Source organism: Lontra canadensis, unplaced genomic scaffold (genome assembly GCF_010015895.1).
Source record: "Lontra canadensis isolate GAN:19392208 unplaced genomic scaffold, GSC_riverotter_1.0 scaffold101, whole genome shotgun sequence".
NCBI lineage: Eukaryota > Metazoa > Chordata > Mammalia > Carnivora > Mustelidae > Lontra > Lontra canadensis.
Genome location: NW_022631095.1, coordinates 4,569,199 through 4,586,631, shown reverse-complemented (window position 1 = coordinate 4,586,631; position 17,433 = coordinate 4,569,199). Strand labels below are relative to the sequence as shown.

The 17,433-nt window shown below is 44.1% G+C and overlaps 1 protein-coding gene across 1 annotated transcript; it reads right to left on the bottom strand.

Annotated features, from left to right (window-relative positions):
• Positions 1 to 3,182: 3,182 nt before the first annotated feature.
• Positions 3,183 to 15,490, bottom strand: GINS4 (GINS complex subunit 4). Its single transcript, XM_032838068.1, has 8 exons — positions 15,367 to 15,490; positions 14,415 to 14,528; positions 10,440 to 10,526; positions 9,510 to 9,623; positions 6,917 to 7,014; positions 6,662 to 6,750; positions 4,429 to 4,519; positions 3,183 to 4,340 (listed from the first exon to the last, which is right to left on the bottom strand). Exons 2-8 carry the CDS (start codon positions 14,508 to 14,510, stop codon positions 4,244 to 4,246), a joined length of 672 nt encoding a protein of 223 aa, XP_032693959.1. The 5' UTR covers positions 14,511 to 14,528; positions 15,367 to 15,490; the 3' UTR covers positions 3,183 to 4,243.
• Positions 15,491 to 17,433: the final 1,943 nt, after the last annotated feature.

Genomic DNA, 17,433 nt, shown 5'->3' with positions numbered 1-17,433 from the left:
CCTCACATAAATGGTCAAATGACTTTTGAAAAGGGTGCCAACACCATTCAATGGGAAAAGGACAGTCTTTTCAACAAATTGTGTGTGTGTGTGTGTGTGTGTGTGTGAGGAGGGGCTGGCGGAAAACTGGATATTCACATGGAAAAAAAAAAAAAAAAGAAGGTAGGGCGCCTGGGTGGCTCAGTGGGTTAAAGCCTCTGCCTTCAGCTCAGGTCATGATCCCAGGGTCCTGGGATCGAGTCCTGCATTGGGCTCTCTGCTCAGCAGGGAGCCTGCTTCCCTCTCTCTCTCTGCCTGCCTCTGCCTACTTGTGATCTGTTTCTCTGTCAAATAAATAAATAAAATCTTTAAAAAAATGAAGTTAAACCCTTACCTAACACTATATATAAAATTTAACTTAATAAATCAAGGACCTGAATGTAAGACCTAAAACAATAAAACTCTGAGAAGAAAACATTCAACAAAACTTCATGACATTGGATTTCATGATGATTTGTTGGCCATGACAACAAAGGCACAGGTAACAAAAGAAAAAATTGACAAATTGAACTTCATGAAAATTTAAAAGTTGTGTGCATCGAATGACACTCATCACAGAGTAAAAAGGGAACCCACAGAATGGGAGAAAATGTTTGCAAATCATAAATCTGATTAAGGGTTAATAACCAGAATATATAGAGAACTCTGGCAGCTCAACAAACAAAAAACCAAAAGCCCAATTAAAAAATAGGTAAAGAAACTGAAGAGCCATTTCTCCAAAGAAGATAGGGGAATGGCCAATCAACACACGGAAAGATGCTCAATATCACCAATAATTAGGCAAATGCAAATCAAAACTATGAGATACCACCTCACACACTTTTGAATGGTTATAATAAAACAAAAATAGAAAACAGTGTGGTAGGTATTAGAGAGGGCATGGATTGCATGGAGCACTGGGTGTGGTGCAAAAACAGTGAATACTGTTACACTGAAAAGAAATAAAAAATAAAAAAAAAAGAAAAGAAAACAGTGTGAGGATGTAGAGAAACTGGAGACTGGAACTCTTCTGCAGTGTTGGTGGGAATGTAAAATGGTATAGCAGTTATGGAAAACAGTTGATCGGTTCCAAAATGTTAAACAGAATCACCACGTGACCCAGCAATTCCCCTTCTGGGTTTACAGAATTGAAAAGCAAGGTCTCAAAGAGATATTTGTACATCCAAGTTGATAGTATTATTCTTAATGCTGAAATGTGGAGGCAACTCAGTGTTCAATGACAGATAAATGAATAAGCAAATGTGATCTATACGCATACAATGGGATATTATTTGCCTTAAAAAAGAAAAATTCTGACATGTTACAACATGGAAGAACCTAGTGGGTACTATGCTAAGTGAAATCAGCTGGTCACTGCGACGATGGCTCTGAGAAACAAACTGAGATTTTCGGGGGGCGGTGAGAGGTTGGGTGAGCCTGGTGGTAGGTATAATGGAGGGCATGTATTGCATGGAGCACTGGGTGTGGTGCATGAACAATGTATTCTGGAACACTGAAAAGGAATAAAATAAAATGAAAAAAAGATCAGCTGGTCACGAAAAGAGAAATACTATAGGATTCCACTTATATGAGGTACAGGGGAGCTACTATGAAAGAGGTACGGAGTTCCAGATTTATAAGATCAAAAGTTATGGAGATGGATGCACAACGTGAATGTCTTTAATAACACTGCACGGTACACTTAGAAATGGTCAAGATGATAAATTTCATGTGTATTTTACCACAATATATAAAATAACCCAATTCTTGAAGCATTCCAAATGTTTGGAATTTTAGCTTCCCATGAAAAATTAAAGAAAATTTTATTAAGAAATGATAAAAAATGTGCTTGCTTAACAGTTTACTCTGAAAGCCCTATGGGTAACTTGTGTACATCATGGAAGGAAGTTTGATGCATTTGAGGATGGCACTAAAGTCACGTCGCCTGCCGGAGCCGGAGCCCGGAGTAAATACAGCTGACCTTGTTGTAAGGTCACCGCTGAACTGTGATTGCTGTGGCTGGAAAAACCCAGATACAGACCTGCCAGCACTTCTCAGGAATAGCCATCTTGCTGGCAGCAAGCTTATGATGAAGTATGACGCAATTATTTGAAAAACCATCTGTCATGCTTGCATGATGAGCTCTTATCCATAGAGCAAAATACCAAAGCTGGAAAAGCTGAAGTCAATGTTACACTAAGCCACTTCCTTTCCTACTTGGTTTTGAAATTGGACTTCCGCTTTATCTTAAAATGACTGATTTAAACTAGTCTTCCTTTAAAGAGGTGGCCCAGGAAACGGAACAACGCGTTCTGTGGTTTTGTTGAGACCTTTAAATCTTCCATGCAGCCTGGCATGTCTGCGGCAGGAACCAGTGACGGCATAGAGCTCTTCCACTCAAAGTGTGCTTCCTGGGTCAGTAGCAATGGTGCAGCCTGGGAGTTCCTCAGAAATGCAGAATCCTCGGCCCCATCCCCATCTTCCTGAACCAGAACTGGCATCTTAGCAAGACCTCTGGGCAATCGGTGTTCTTGTCAAGGTTCTGGAGGCATGTTCTAGAGAACAGTGTAATAGCCCACATCCCTCCCCAGGCTGCTCAGCACAAGGGAGGCATTGGAGAGGGAACTCGCATACACGTGATGAGGAGGGAGCCGTGGGTTCTAGGCTCAGACCTACCACTAGACATCCACTTTAACATCCATTTCCCACCTATTGCTACCAGCCCTGTCTACTTCTCAGGACTGTTGTGAGGACCAAATGGGATCCTTGCTAACAAAGCCCTATCTGATCTGGGCCCAGACTGCCTCTCAGGCCTTACTGGGCACCACTTTCCATTTCGCCCACTGTGTTTAATGACTGCAGGCAGAGCTCGTTTCTGCTTCAGGGACTTCGTATAAGCCATCTTCTCTGTCTGGAATGATCTTCCTTTTGATCTGTGTGTCTGGCTCCCTGGCATTCAGATCTTGGCCCAATTTAGTAAGATTCACTGTTAGGTAAGAACCTGTCAACCCCCCCCCACTCTACTCTGTAGTGAGTTGTCCTGTTTCAATTCTCTTATTCTGGGTTGGAGCTTTAGTGCCTTGAACTGTGCCTGACACCCTACATGCTCATTTGTTTTATAAAAAGCTGAAGGTAAAAACACCATGGAAAGACAAAGCACTGCCTGAAATATAAAAATGCTTTTATTAACAAATAAACCCTCCTTGCTTTTTCTTAGTGATTTTTCTTGGAAATGATAGCCATATTACATTGATTTCTCTAACAGCCAATATTATATAAATGAAAATCTGCTGCCTTCTCGTCAGCAAAAGACTGGAATGCAGGTTCCTTTTTATCATGTTTCAGGGAAAGACGATTCATTCACTGTCTCTACATCCTTCCTTCAGGTATCACCGTGATGCTCTCTGCTCATGTTAATTTCATCTGCTTCCCTTGAGAAAGTAGAGCTAAAAACAGAAATGCTGTTACTGAGGTCACAAGATAGGAGAGTTAATGTTGCTGTGAGCAGATCCCCGGCCAAGAGTGGCCAGATGGCCTGGAGGTTGGCTTGGCAAAGCTGCCCGAGATTCAGGAAGGCTGCAGGTTAGCAGTAGGGAGAACATACTTCATTAGGCTACGAACCGAGAACCGGACAGAGGATCCTTCTGGCACAAAACTGAAACTCAGAAATGGTTTCTTGGTTTAGTTATGATTCTCCGTTAACCAGGGCAGACATCGGTCTTAAGTCTGATATTAGAGGTTCCAGAAGGTTAGTTCACACAATCCAGTGAGATAATCCAGAAGATACTTCATCTTCGGTTTTTCTACGGCATTTATCCTCCTCTTATCGGGGACGTGAAAGAACTGTCCGGTCCCTCTCAGGTCAGGGCTAACTACTGTCTCCTGATCATAGGCAGCGATGCTTTTTTATGAACTGCGGTTGTCTCACTTTCTTTAGCTCAAGAAGTACCACAAAGGAAAAAGGCCCACAAAATGAGCATCTCGGAGGACACTGCCAGCACGTGGAACCAACGGAGCGGTGGCTCCATCTGCTGACGGTGGCTGGGATGGCAGGCAGTGAGGACGTGTGGCAAGTTAGGAATCGTGCCTTGAGGACCTTCTCAGTGCCCAAAGACCTGCAGCACTGCCAGGAAAGTCCGCGGTCCTTAGGCACAAAGCAGTGAAGAGATCTTACACATTTCCTTTAGGGTTCCTTGCTGTCTTTATTCTGTATTTGCTTTCGATTTTATATCAGCTGAACTGCTCCAGAAGCAACCAGGGGCGCAATGGTTTTATAGCGGATCAAGTGCTGGGAGCCTTCCTCCAAGTCAATCACGTAGTCCCTGAAAAAGAGGAAACAACGCATGCAGAGCCGAGCTGGTGCCCCCAGGGCAGGCGGATTTCCCACCTTCAAGGTCACATGCTGCTCACCTTTGCTCATCTGTTTCTGGTTCTACCAGGATGTTTTCCTGTCGTTCTTTCACTCTCAGAAACACGTATGAATCTAGATCTGGTTTGGGAACTGTCAGAGAAATGATAATGCAGTGAGAAAATACTCTGCCAACAAGACCAATCTGGGAAAGTTGCTGGGATTCACTGTACCGAGCCCTAAGGGACCCCTGATGTGATAGCATTTTTGGGGGAGGGTGGCTTGAGGACAGCTCTGGCTCCTTACAGAAACAGTACACTTCCCATCCAGGGTCCCGCACAGCAATGACTCATTCAACAGACACCGAGTATGTGAAATGTGCACATCGCGGAAGATACAAGCAAGCGTGACATGGGGTCCCTCTGAAGAGGGCTACCGGCAGCTTCTCATCACACCTCACAGCGGTGGCTCAGTCGCTCAGGGAAGTGGGGAGGAAGACGTCAACTCCCTCAGTGAGGGAGAGTGAACCTGGGTGCTAACAGCAAGGGCCAAGGCAGAGATATGTACACGTGTTGGGAGGACAAAGGTGTATAAATCTAGTCAGAAAATATCTTCATATATAGCAGTAGTAGGAGAGCATTAGAAAGATAGGGTCACATTGGGATAGTCCTGAGTGTCAGATGACAGAACACAGGTTTCCACCATGAGCCGTCCTTCACTTGTTTCCTTCACTTGTTGACTTCGGGGTGAGAGGCTGCTGCCTCTTCTACCACCAGCCAACACTGTGTGGAAGGAGGGGCCCTGGGCTGGGCTGCTCGAGAATTCTTCATTTCTTAGAGCTCCCTACATACCCAGAAGACTCCATCAACTGCAGGTTCTGAGAATTTACTAGATAACTCTGTTCTAAGAGCCCAGCTCGGCACAAAAATCGCCTTGGATTCCCTCATCCACAGGTGGGGGTTCCGCATAACTGGCTCCAAAGGTCTAAGGGGGTCCCTTGGGCTGCTTCAGGGTTTGGGGCCTGCCACAGAGCACCTAGTTGACCCAGCTGGGCAGCTACTGATTCCAGAAAACCCAGCTTAGATTTCAACATGCCTTCCCCCACTCTGTCCGCAGGGATCTACGATGCTCCAGAGGCCTGATGGGGACTCAGGGCACCTGGGCTAACTAAGCAAGACTGATTTCACTGGGACAGGATGATCCCCTCCACAAGCTTCCAATTCCAGGGGCCTGGCTCTAGTCCTTGGAAAGGACCTGGGACAAGCAACATGCTTTTTAGGAGGTGTCGGCCAGCATCAGGTAGAATTCAATTAGACTCAGTTTCAGAAATTTAGATGCGCGCTCGTGGCTGCTTTAGTCAACCAGGTGTGACAGCACTGGGCAATGATTAGGGATGTGGTCCTGCTTCCTTCCTCTTCTTCTAAGAGGCAGACAAAAAGTGGTGGAACTGGACATGGACTGGCCCTTTTGTTTCCCTCAGGCAGGTTCACCACAATGACCAGTTCCGAGTTCCACAGATCTGCTATGGGTTTGCTCCCAGTGCTGTAGGCTGCACTTGTCCCCCTGTTGTGGCCTGCACTCGTCCCCCTTGCCCACAAATGTGTATGTTGATGCCTTGACCCTAGTACTTCAGGATGGAAATGTATTTGGAGACATTTCCTTGAACTGGATTTGGATTCCTTGAATCAAGGCAGCATCTGACCAAGCATGGGCAGGAACCTGTGAAGAAAAGTGTGCTAGCCCCTCGAGAACAAAGACTTTTGCCTCCTTAGTGCACAAGGCCTAGCCCGGTGTGGATGCCCAGTAGATACCAGCTGAAATAATGAAGGTCTGCACATATGAATGAGTCTGCACTTTTAATGGCAGTCGTAAGAATTTCAATGTAAGCTAAAGACCACGAAAGTAATGCTGAAAGGCTATTCTTATACTTGCTTTTAATGATTTTTTTTTTTTTTTTTTTTAAGATTTTACTTACTGGAAAGAGAAAGAGAGTGCATGAGTGTGGGCAGTGGGGGCTGTGGAGGGACAAGCAGACTCCCCATCCCATTGAGTGCAGAGCCGGACTTGGGGCTCGATCCCAGGACCCTGAGATAATGACCTGAGCAGAAGCCAGACACTTAATCGACTGAGCCATCAAGGCACCCTGATGATTTTATATTTTTTTTAACCAGATGACGTCTTCTCTTCTCTTTTCTGCTTATCTAAGTATTTATTTTTTCCAGGCTTGAGAGTAAAGATGAAGATCTTATTCGAAGGTACCTGAAGATAAGCCTGAAAAGAGAGTGTTCTGCTCACCTGACCTCAGGAGGTCCACCGTCTGTAAGTTAGGAGGCATATGCTTTAAGGCAACATTCTTAAGGTAGGTCTCTGTGTTAGCCATGTACCTGAAAAAGAGGAATTCAAACTGCTGTGACCACCCGCCTGCCAGGAGCCTCCAGGCTATTAGACACACAACAGTGGCTCCGCCATCCGCGTCACAGGGACAACCGTCAAAACTCATGCTCACGAGCCACAGAAAGAAAGCAGTCCCCATGCGTCCTGCTTACTCACTGTTTGGCAAAGACCAGCTCCTCTGGAGAAAGGCTAGACAGCTCCCCCTCGTGGGGTGTTTTCTCCTTTTCAAGGATATGAGGGAAAAACTTCTCTATCTGAGGATAAACAAAAAGCACTATGTAAATGTGTCCAGATTCCAGAGTCAAATATACTCATGTTCTGATATAGGATGAGGTTAAACTAGAATTGACTTTAAAATGGCAAGTTCTCACAGTCAAGACATTTCTCAACTTCCAAGATTTCAAGGCAGGTTTCAAAGAATTCAGAGCAAAGGTGAGGCCTCTAAAAAGGAAAACCACTTAAAAAGGATGAGAGGCTTTCATAAAAGAAAAGAGGTAAGTACAACAATAAATTATATTAATGAGGGAGAGAAGGGGATATTGTTGAACATTTCTAGGCAGCTGCACAAGTTGTTCTATGAGATGAAGCGTGTACAAAAGCTGGGAAGACACATACAGAACACACAAGCAGAGACAAAGAGGACTTTTTAAAAAAATTATTTATTTATTTGAAAGAGAAAGAGAGCTCTTCCTCCCAGCACAGCAGGGGAGGGGATGTAGGGCTCAATCCCAGGACCCTGGGATCATGACCTGAGTTGAAGGCAGACGCTTAACTGACTGAGCCACCCAGGTGCCTGAGAACAGTGACTCTTAATTATAAGAATATAACCGGCAATGATGAAGTCTGCAGCGAGGCAAGGCTAGGACAAAATGGTAAGAACTACCAGGAAAAAACACAAACAAAACAGAAAACAAAACAAAACAAAACAAAACTAAAAGCTACATAAAGATAAGTGGTCAGGAACTGTATAGGGATTAGTCCCCCACTACATAAACTAACTCACTGAGTGCTGTGGGTTCTCTGCAGAAAGAGATGCAAGTAGGGAAATGACAATGGGAAGGAGGACCCACAAAGACAAAGGAGCACTTCTCTGCTTAAAGAAGTTTCTGGCTTTGGGCGTGGCTGTTACAATTCCAGGACAAGTGCACATTGGTACTGGGTTCTGGTGCACGAGGTGGCCCGTGCTAGATCAGTGTAAGCTGCCTTCCCTCCATCACTGAGCATGCTACCGAGAGGCAGTGTTGTGAGCTCAGAATCAATGAGCTCAGAAGAGTGGAGGAGTGCTGGAGACGGGCCGATTTCCCAATTTTCAAAAATACAAAGATGGTGCAGGAACCTTCAGATACAGGATAATGCCCTTCCCCGTGGTATGTGGCGTTATATGAGAACAGATCATTTAAGAGATGGTTTGCAAAGAAAAGAAAGTGATGAACACAAAGAGGATTTCTCCAACTTAAGGAGAGAAAGAGAAAAAAAGAGTTTTCTGGTAGTTGAGGGTGAGGTGGAGAGACATATTTTTAAGAAATCTCCATTTTGTCAAAACATATGACACCACTGTTAGGACCTCCTTGGCGGCAAAGTGGAAAGCCGGGGCTGTGACAGTATAGATCAGTATAGACTCAGAAGCAGTTTAACAGACAGATGTTGACTTGCAAAGAAGTCTCTGGTGGAATATTCTGTGGTTGGCCCAGTCCTACTAATGAATCAGATACGGCCTTTGATGACATACTTATCAGACTCGACATAAAGTGAAGATATAAAATGTTATGAGATAGCTAATATATTAAGTGACCAGATCAGGTCCTGAGAACAGGGAAGTGGCCCAATGTAATAAGGTGAAGCCTAAGAGGGGTAAGTATCAAGCCCCACACTTTGGGGTCGAAAAATCAAACCTTTCAATTATAAGATAGTGACAAGATGGGAAAACGGTAACTGAGAAACTTCAAAGACGTTAGAGCTCATGGCAAGTGCAGAATGAACAGTGTGACATGTCTGTTGTAATATGCTAATGTGATACTAGGCGGCGTTATTACCAGTTAAATATCGAGAATAAGGGAATTGCTTGTCCCGTCCTTCCCCAAAGTGACCCAACTACAACTATACTGTGCTCTGTTGCAGGTGGTATGATTTAAGGACACCTATGGACAAGAACTTTTGTCCGGACCAGGACAGCAAATGGAAATAAATGGTTGAGATGTTTAGCTGAGAGCACTTTCGCGAGGAGAGGATGCATTCATTTTGTAATACCTAAGGGAATAAGTGGAACCAAATGAGAAGATACTCATTTAAAATAGACATCATATAAAATAAGAATGTTTTGCAATTTCATTTTCATAAGTTAGATGGCCTCAGAACTATGGCTGAATGTCAAGTTATCACGGTCAGTTTGACATTGCCTATATGATGGCTGCAAAATAATTTCTGAAACTATTTTCCTCAGTTAGTATTCCCTAGTCAACTAAGGCAAATGACTCTTCGGCACCGCTGTGCCGTAATTTCAAGGGGCACCTTTCACTCAGCAGACAGACTACAAATGTGTCCCCGGAGGTATACAACACATATCCTATCTAATCTTCTTCAGAATAATCTCTTGCCCTCCTTATTCTTTAGCTACCTTGATACTGGGGCTTCGTGGCATCTTCAGGCCCTGGATTCTCCCAGGCCCCAGCCCAACATCTCCCCAAGATGCTCAGTCTATAATTACAAACTGCATTGTCTAAATCTAACTACATGTATCTCCATGTCAAACCTTCATGAGCCGACACCGCAAGTAGCTGCTGAGGACATAGCGGATCCTCTCCATCTCCATCCGATGAATGCTGACCTTCAGATCCCCCTTCTTGGCTCTCCTGAGATTTTCTTCCTATTAAAAGAGAAAATGAAGTCTATAAAAAAACATGATATTATGATATTCAGATGAAAGACCTTTTCGTTCAGTCTGTACGATTCCACAGGGACTATCATCACTGGGAATGCTGAGGACTCAAAACCCACATTTAGGTCAATGGAGAACCAAAAAATTCCTAAGAGTTCTCATTTCTTACACAAATTATGTATGACTACAGCCTCATTATAGAAAGTTCAAACAATACTCATTTACTTTTAGAAAACAACCATCTGAATAGAATCCGAATATGGTCGGTGGGAAGGGCCTAGAAGAACTCGGGCCCGACTGTAAAGGAGATAATACAGCAGACAGAAGACATGTCTAAGGGGAGTATTAAATCACCAGTTGAGAAACTGCAAAATACCAATGTCGTAAAGCTACTCTAAGGCTAATAATGACTTAGGCCCAGCCCATCTAAGCCAAGGGCCACAAACTCAAGTGTCTATGGGCACCAGGCAGGCAAGCTATCTAAGAAAGGTAGGTAGGTAAGGACTGTGGGGAACAGAGCACAAGAAAGCGGGTGGCCCTTACTCTACTCTGGTCAGCTGTTCTCATATAGAAACATAGACCCAGTATTGATAGGGTTTTAGACTTTTCAGGGGAAGCGGACATGCAGATACTCATAGGAACACTCATGGTTTATAAATGCATGTAACGAATTCAATATTAAAAAAAACTCACTAGGCTGGGCCAAACAAAACAGATTTGGTATCAGACTTCAATCTCTCACTATGCTGACAAAACACTGTTAAAGTTCTCTTCCTTTGTAATCCCGAGATAAGCAACTCTTACCATGTGATCTAGCTGTTCCATGACACACTCTACAATCTCAGACTTGCTTTCCAGCAGCTCAGGGGCAAACTTTTCATTCATCCAGGCCTAAAAAACAATGCCCCCCACCAAATATGTATCTATGAGTATCAGTCACAATAGAGCAAATAACCCTATGAGTCCGTACATATCCCGTGAAAATCATAGCTATTTTTGGCAAAGAAAACTATTCGCCTATGAGTTGGAAATACTGGAAATGCTTTGTAAACAAGCTATGTTTATGATGACTTTTCTATTTCTTTGAATGGGGAGGCTGTGCTTACAATCTTATATTTAACCAAAATTGTAAAAAAAAAAATCACTGTTCATGTAAAAAATGTTGTCAGTTTGCCTCTGCAGTTCCCTAATACCATTTATTTAAGGAAAAAAAAATGTCAGTATGATGCCTACTAGGGAGAGCAACACCACCTGGCGTTCAAACAGTACCTTTCACCAAATAGCATCAGCACGTTCCTGCGACTTCACCCGCTATCTCCCACCAGGGGGCGCAAGCACCCTTCTATTTGGGAGATGAAGCGACCTCAGTCTACACATCTCATTTGGGAAGCTTAGAGCACTTTACAAAGACTTTTTCATTCATTATTATAATACCTGAGAGGAATGGATACAGTTATCCTTATCTTACTAATGAGAAAACCCAGATTATTTACTAACTGCCTCAGATAAAGGCATTGTGTATAAAGGATCACAATATAAGAGGATCAACTCTTAAATAGTTTTGGAACAACAGGTTAAATCCTTAATTTATGACTCAGGCCCAGATATTCAGTACATTTCAGAAATTACCAAGGCTTAGGGAACTGAAATATCCACAGGTGACTGAGGAAAGCAATTTTGTCTTTCAATTACAGGAAAGTTAGTTTTAAGCAAAGCTCAGAATTACATGCCAATTGGGCTCACTTTATTCCTCTCAATGTCCTTGAGTCTCTGCGTCTCCAATTACCACCACGAAGACATATTATTAAATAGCAGGTACTGCTACTATCATAAATTTTTTTCCATAGGTTCAAGCTCCTGTAATTGTGCTGTTAAAGTTAACTAGAAAGAAAGTCTGTATTTTCAAGGAGAATTACGAATGAGAAAAGACCAAACTGTCAGAGAGGACTTATAAAGCAGAGTTTTTCTTTTTAACTGATTTTATTAAATACTGAATGGGTTCAGAAATGTTTATTACATATAACATGAATAGATATATAAACATCTAGTGTACACATAACGTTATCATTATTTTAAAAGTCCCGGTGTCTTCCTCCCTTTTCAAAGGTAATCATTAGCTTGACCTTAGTATTTAATTTTCTATAGTCTCACTACATTTGTTTGTATCTCCACATCTGATTCTCAATGATTTCAAAGAAAATGGCAGCACTCGTTGGATACACTGGGGCAAAATGGGGTAGATTTGAGGGAGATTTCTTATTGACATTATGAGATTATTTTGGTAAAAATATTTAAAACATTGGGAAAACTTTATACTAGTATAAAACTTTCAAACAAAATGTTTCCGAAATATTTAGTGAGAAACTTGCATTTAAATCCATGGTCTTTTTAAAAATAATCAGGTTCTATGTTTGAAATAGCTACATCTGATTCCTGATCAAAATTTTTAATGACAATCTGTTCATTGTTATGGGCTAAACTCTGTTCCTCTCCAATTTGTATGTTGAAGTCCTAATTTCTAACACCTCGGCATGTGCCTGCATTTGGAAACAGGGTCTTTAAAGAGGTAATTAAATTAAAATGAGGTCATTAGGTGGGCTCTAATTCAATGATCGGTGTTCTTCTAAGAGGAGGAAATTTGAACACAGACGCACACGGAAGTCCAGGTGAAGACACAGGGAGAAAATGGCCACCTACAATCCCAGGAGAGAAGCCTCAGAAGAAACCTATGGTGCCAGCACCTTGATTTCAGGCTTCCAGCCTCCAGGGTTGAGAAAATACGTGTCTGTTGTTTAATCTACCCAGTCTGTGATGCTTTGTTGTATAGACTTGGCAAATGAATATAATCATTAAAGTGAGAAACTTTGCACTATAGGTAATAACTTTAAAATCATTTTTAAAAAATATTTTATTTAATTATTTGACAGAAAGAGAGAGAGAGAGACAGTGAAAGAGGAACACAAGCAGGGAAAGTGGGAAAGGGAGAAGCAGACTTCCCATGGAGCAGGGAGCCTGACGTGGGGCTCGATCCCGGGACTCTGGGATCGTGACCACAGCTGAAGTCAGATGCTTAATGACTGAGCCAAGAAAGTGCCCCTTAAATCATTTAACAGGCATTCATGAGTATCCTCTATCTGTTCCTGGAGCTGTGTTTATTAGTGGCTCTGTCAAGTGGCTCCTTAGGCCATGCTCTGCAGCCTACAAGTGTGTCGGGCCCCAGCAGCCATCTGGGTGGTGGACCAACTCCTTTGCTGCACTCAGGGCACTGCAAGAGAGCTGCAGGCCCGAGACGGAACTCCTGCTCACCTGCTGTCAAGCTGAGGCCATGCTGCCTTCCAAGGAGCCCCTCACAGCCACGGGAGGCAACCAGCCTGGGGGAGCTGTCTGTCCCAGGGGGCAGGCAAATGGTCAACATTGTGACACAATGCAGCGTACCAGCGTGTGCCACGAGCTCTGCCTCGAACAATGGTTCTGCCAGTGTTTGAGCTTAGCATAAACGGTTTCTTCAAAAACTTATTTTTTAATGTTCTATATAAGGCTTTTGAGAGTCATCCATGTTGCAGGAGCTCTCGCTCACTCATTTTATTGCTGCTTCCCCCCCTCATTGTGTATATAGATTGTAATTTTTATTCACTTTATTGTTGATGGATATTTGGGTTACTTTCATTTTTTAACCGCTGCAAGCAATACTAGGAACATTTTGCGCATGTCTCCTGGAAGTTTTCTCTAGGACACGTACCTGGGAGTAGGAAGATTGAGACACAAGATATGTGTGTCTTCAATTTGACAAGACAAGTTACTTTGCAAAGTGCACCAATTCACCACTGTAAAAAAGTGTGTAAATGGCTCCACAGTCCTGTATATTGCTTTATTTATACATTGCTTTATCTCGCTCATCTTCTTCATTTCTGCCAATCCAATGGGTATGAAGTGGTAACTCCTTGGGATTTAAAATTTTTTGTTCCTGATTACAAAAAAGATTGAACATCTCATCTATACGATTACTGGCCATCCTGGTTTCCATTTCTGGGAGATGCCTGTTAAGATTTCATTTTTTTTTTTACTGGGTAGTTTGTAAAGTGTTTATAGTGTGGACTAATATTGCAAATATTTTCTCCCAGTTTTGTAGCATGTATTTTTACTGGCATCAAGTTGTAAAAACAAAAATTCTCAATTTTAATGTAGTTGAATGTATCCATTTTTTTCTTTACGCTTTGTCCTTTTGGATTTTTGTTTCATGAATCCTTTCCTAACAAAGCAGGGGCTCTTAAACTAGGTGGGCAATTTTTAGGGTGTCTGAATCTCTTGAAATTATATGCAAAATTTCTGGATGTGTATGTATACATATATTATTCTGGGAGAAAGGGCCAGTTTGCACCAGATTTTCAAAAAGGTCTGTGATATAAAAACAAAGGAAAAAATACTCATACAGTAAGAATTATCATTTAAGATATAATTTTGAAGTCATCTTTCTTTTGTCACTCATGATGACCTGCTTGGTAGGACAGAATGAAGAATGCTAGAGTAACAAACATGAGAGCGTTCCAGAAAGGGCTGTTCAAGAGAGAACGCAAGAATAAGGCAGCAGGTGTAGTCCATTAAGAGCAGATATTGGAGTCAGAGAGACTTGGTTCATTTTGGGCAGTAATACTCAAAGATTATTACTATTCACAGCTAACACTGAGTGCTTATCATGGATCAAACAGTATATTAAGCATTCTATGCATATTATCTCCTTTAATCCTCACAATAACTCTGGGAAATATTACTCATGCTTACCTGCTCCAGCCTTTCAATGAGCTCTGCAGGAGTCAGGACCACCTCTTCACTACCCACATCAGAGTCCTGTCCTGTGAGGTCCAGTTCCTCTGTCATCTTCTCTGAAACAGGTACCTAACAAAAAGAAACGAATCAATACCTTGCAGCTGGTTTCCATTTATTTGCAAGAATAGGCAACTGCTTATCTACCCCTGGTGTTGTAGAGGCTCACCAGATGGCCAGTCGCCAGGCAACTCACAGGCTTTGATTCTTTTCAATTCTTTGCCTCTTCCTTCGAACCTTAGGTCAGGTATCAGTTTCTCAAAGGGGCCACCCCTTAAAACTGTTTCCCCATACACCTCGAAGTGAGCATCCCTCATGCCACGTAACAATTGTTTACCTTCCTGGTAGAGTCCTCTCTTAGGGGATGTGTTCACGTGGGTTCAAATAGGAATCACGCATCTGCTGTGTTCGGGCCCACGTACTTACTGGGATATAACTACCTGTGTCTAACTCACAGCAGGCACTCAAACTTGTCGCAAGAACTAACCAGCCAGAGGGGCGCCTGGGTGGCTCAGTCGTTAAGGGTCTGCCTTTGGCTTAGGTCATGGTCTCAGGGTCCTGGGATCGAGTCCCACATCGGGCTCCCTGCTCAGTGGAAGCCTGCCACCCCCTCTCCCACTCCTGCTTGTGTTCCGTCTCTCGCTATCTCTTTCTGTCAAGTTAAAAAAACAAAAACAAACAAACAAACAAACATAAAAACCCCTAACCAACCAGAGCCACAAGGCCCAGCGCCATCAGACCAGCGATCCCAAATGCTAATGAGGTGGGTGGTGGGGATGAGAGCATGTCCTCGGAGTGTCGGGGACACTGAGCACACTCCTGCCGCTCCTCTCTGGTCTGGGGGCCACCAGCACAGCAATCCCCTTCCCCGACACATACACACTTCCACAGGTCCCACTCGGACACTCACCTGGGCACCAGGGAGGCAGAGAGGCGCTCTGAGGTAACAGGCGGCTAGGACCGGAAAGTCGTGAGGAAGCAGCCCTGGCTTCCCAAGGAGCACCTGGAAGCGTACCAACTTCTTAAGGCCTTTCCCGGACGGAGCAGACGCAGGACTCACAGCTCCCGCGCTCCGCTCACAAATTTTCCGCCCTGGACTTACGTCACCACGTTCGGACGGTGTGGCCAATCATGGCTCGGGGGCGGGGACTCGGAGCTCTGCGGTCTGTTCACGCAACAGCCTCACGGAGGGCGCTTAGCCCCGCCCACTTGGGCCCGCCGCCCAAGTGTGAGTTCTCGGGTGACTCGACCCGGGACGGTCGGGAGGGGGCGAGTCGCCACTGCGGCTGCCGCGGCCTGGCGGAGTCAGTTTTGGGGTGGAGGGTGGGGACGGGCCCGGGTGCAGTCGCCGGAGAGTGCCCGGGGCGGCAGGGGTCCAACGGGAGAAATGGGCTCTGGTAAAATCTGACCACTTCCGTGTCGGGGGTCCTCTTCGCCCCCACCGCTCTTGTGGCTCTTCTGGTCCCTTCGTCGTTGCCAGGGCTGCAGTGTGGCCACTACTTCCAGGTCTGAAAACCTTTAGGCTAGTGGTTCTTAAAGCATGGGGTCAGGCCACAAGCAACAGCGCCGCCCCGGAACTCGTGAGAAATGCAGATTCCCAGGCCCGACCCAGCCCTGCGGAGTCGGAAGCTCTGGGGTGTTTCGACAGGCGCTCCCGGGGGTTCTGATGCAGCTGAGGCTGGAGAACACTGCCGCATTGGGCTCTGCTTCCATCCCAGCTGCTCCACTATTATTTTGACATTTACTGCACCTTATCTTCCTTTAACGCAGGACAGAAACATACATATATACTTAGATCTATATATATTTTCTTTTTTGTGATCTCAGTTTTTCTCAGAATTGCTCATGTTTTCTCTCTGCTGTTTTCTCTGCCGAGTACCACCTGTGGCTCCGCCTCAGTCCGAAGACTCTTTTCCTTGTGATGTTTCCTGTGCTACACTGATTGATTTGAAAAAGGTTGGCTCATTGACAGGTTGATAGTACCTGCCTGATTACAATCATGTTTTGAAAATAGAACATCCTGAGTGGCAGAGTGGGCATATTTACAAAGGGCTCTGGAAGCTGGGGGGACATTGAAGAGGGATTCCAAAAGGATGGGACAAATACGTTTGAGCTCGTCTTGCAGAATGACTTTTGTTAGGGACAAATGGATGGCCTTTTCCAGGGCCGTTTCAATTCTGTGTTTCAGTGGTTTGGTAATCCTGTGGTTTTCCGTTGTGGCAGACTGTGTTTTCCAAAGACAGCTGCTCTCATACAGATCTCATCCCATGTACTCTTCTTGCAATATGATGATGACACTCCTCCATCGAGGGAGGCGGTGTCTATATCCTTGCCTCTGGGAAGACCTTCTGAAACCCTTATAGAAACATAAAGATGGCTGGAAATCAAGATGGACTCACTAATGCTTCAACAAGGCTTGACATCAAACAAAACAGATTTTTCTCTTCCTAATTCTTGAAGCCTCCTCCTCCCTTTCACTTGTTTTTCTGTAGAATCCTTTGTTCATGAACTCCTGAGCTGTGTCAATATTGACATCTTGCTGATCTCGATGTATACTTAGTAACAAGATGGGGATGGCCAGCGCCAGCCCTAGTCATGAGACCAGCTTAAAGACTAAGGAATGCGGTTGGCAAGTACTAGCTTCCTATTGAAACCACCCAGATCTTGTATTTTCTTTTTCTTTAAAGATCTTATTTGTTCATGAGAGACAGAGAGAGAAAGAGAGGCAGAGGGAGAAGCAGGCTCCCCAATGAGCGAGGAGCCCAGTGTGGCACTTGATCCCAGGCCTGGGATCATGACCTGAGCTGAAGGCAGACGCTCAACCATCTGAGCCACCCAGGCACCCCAGTTCTGTATTTTCCTATAAAACCCCTCTGCTTTTTACTGTGGGTGGGTTTGCAGTCCTGGAAACATTAGCCTGCTGCAGTCTCCTTGGCTTGGCAAAGTGATAAACTATCTTCCTTTTTTATGTGCAAAC

What these genes read in the sequence shown, in the direction of transcription:
- GINS4 (XM_032838068.1), bottom strand. Translation starts at nt 14,510, where the DNA reads ATGACAGAGGAACTGGACCTCACAGGACAGGACTCTGATGTGGGTAGT. An exon ending in TCATTGAAAGGCTGGAGCAG is followed by an intron (nt 10,527 to 14,414) that starts GTAAGCATGAGT and finishes ATTGTTTTTTAG; the next exon opens with GCCTGGATGAATGAAAAGTT. An exon ending in CCAGAAACAGATGAGCAAAG is followed by an intron (nt 4,341 to 4,428) that starts GTGAGCAGCATG and finishes CCTCTTTTTCAG; the next exon opens with GGACTACGTGATTGACTTGG.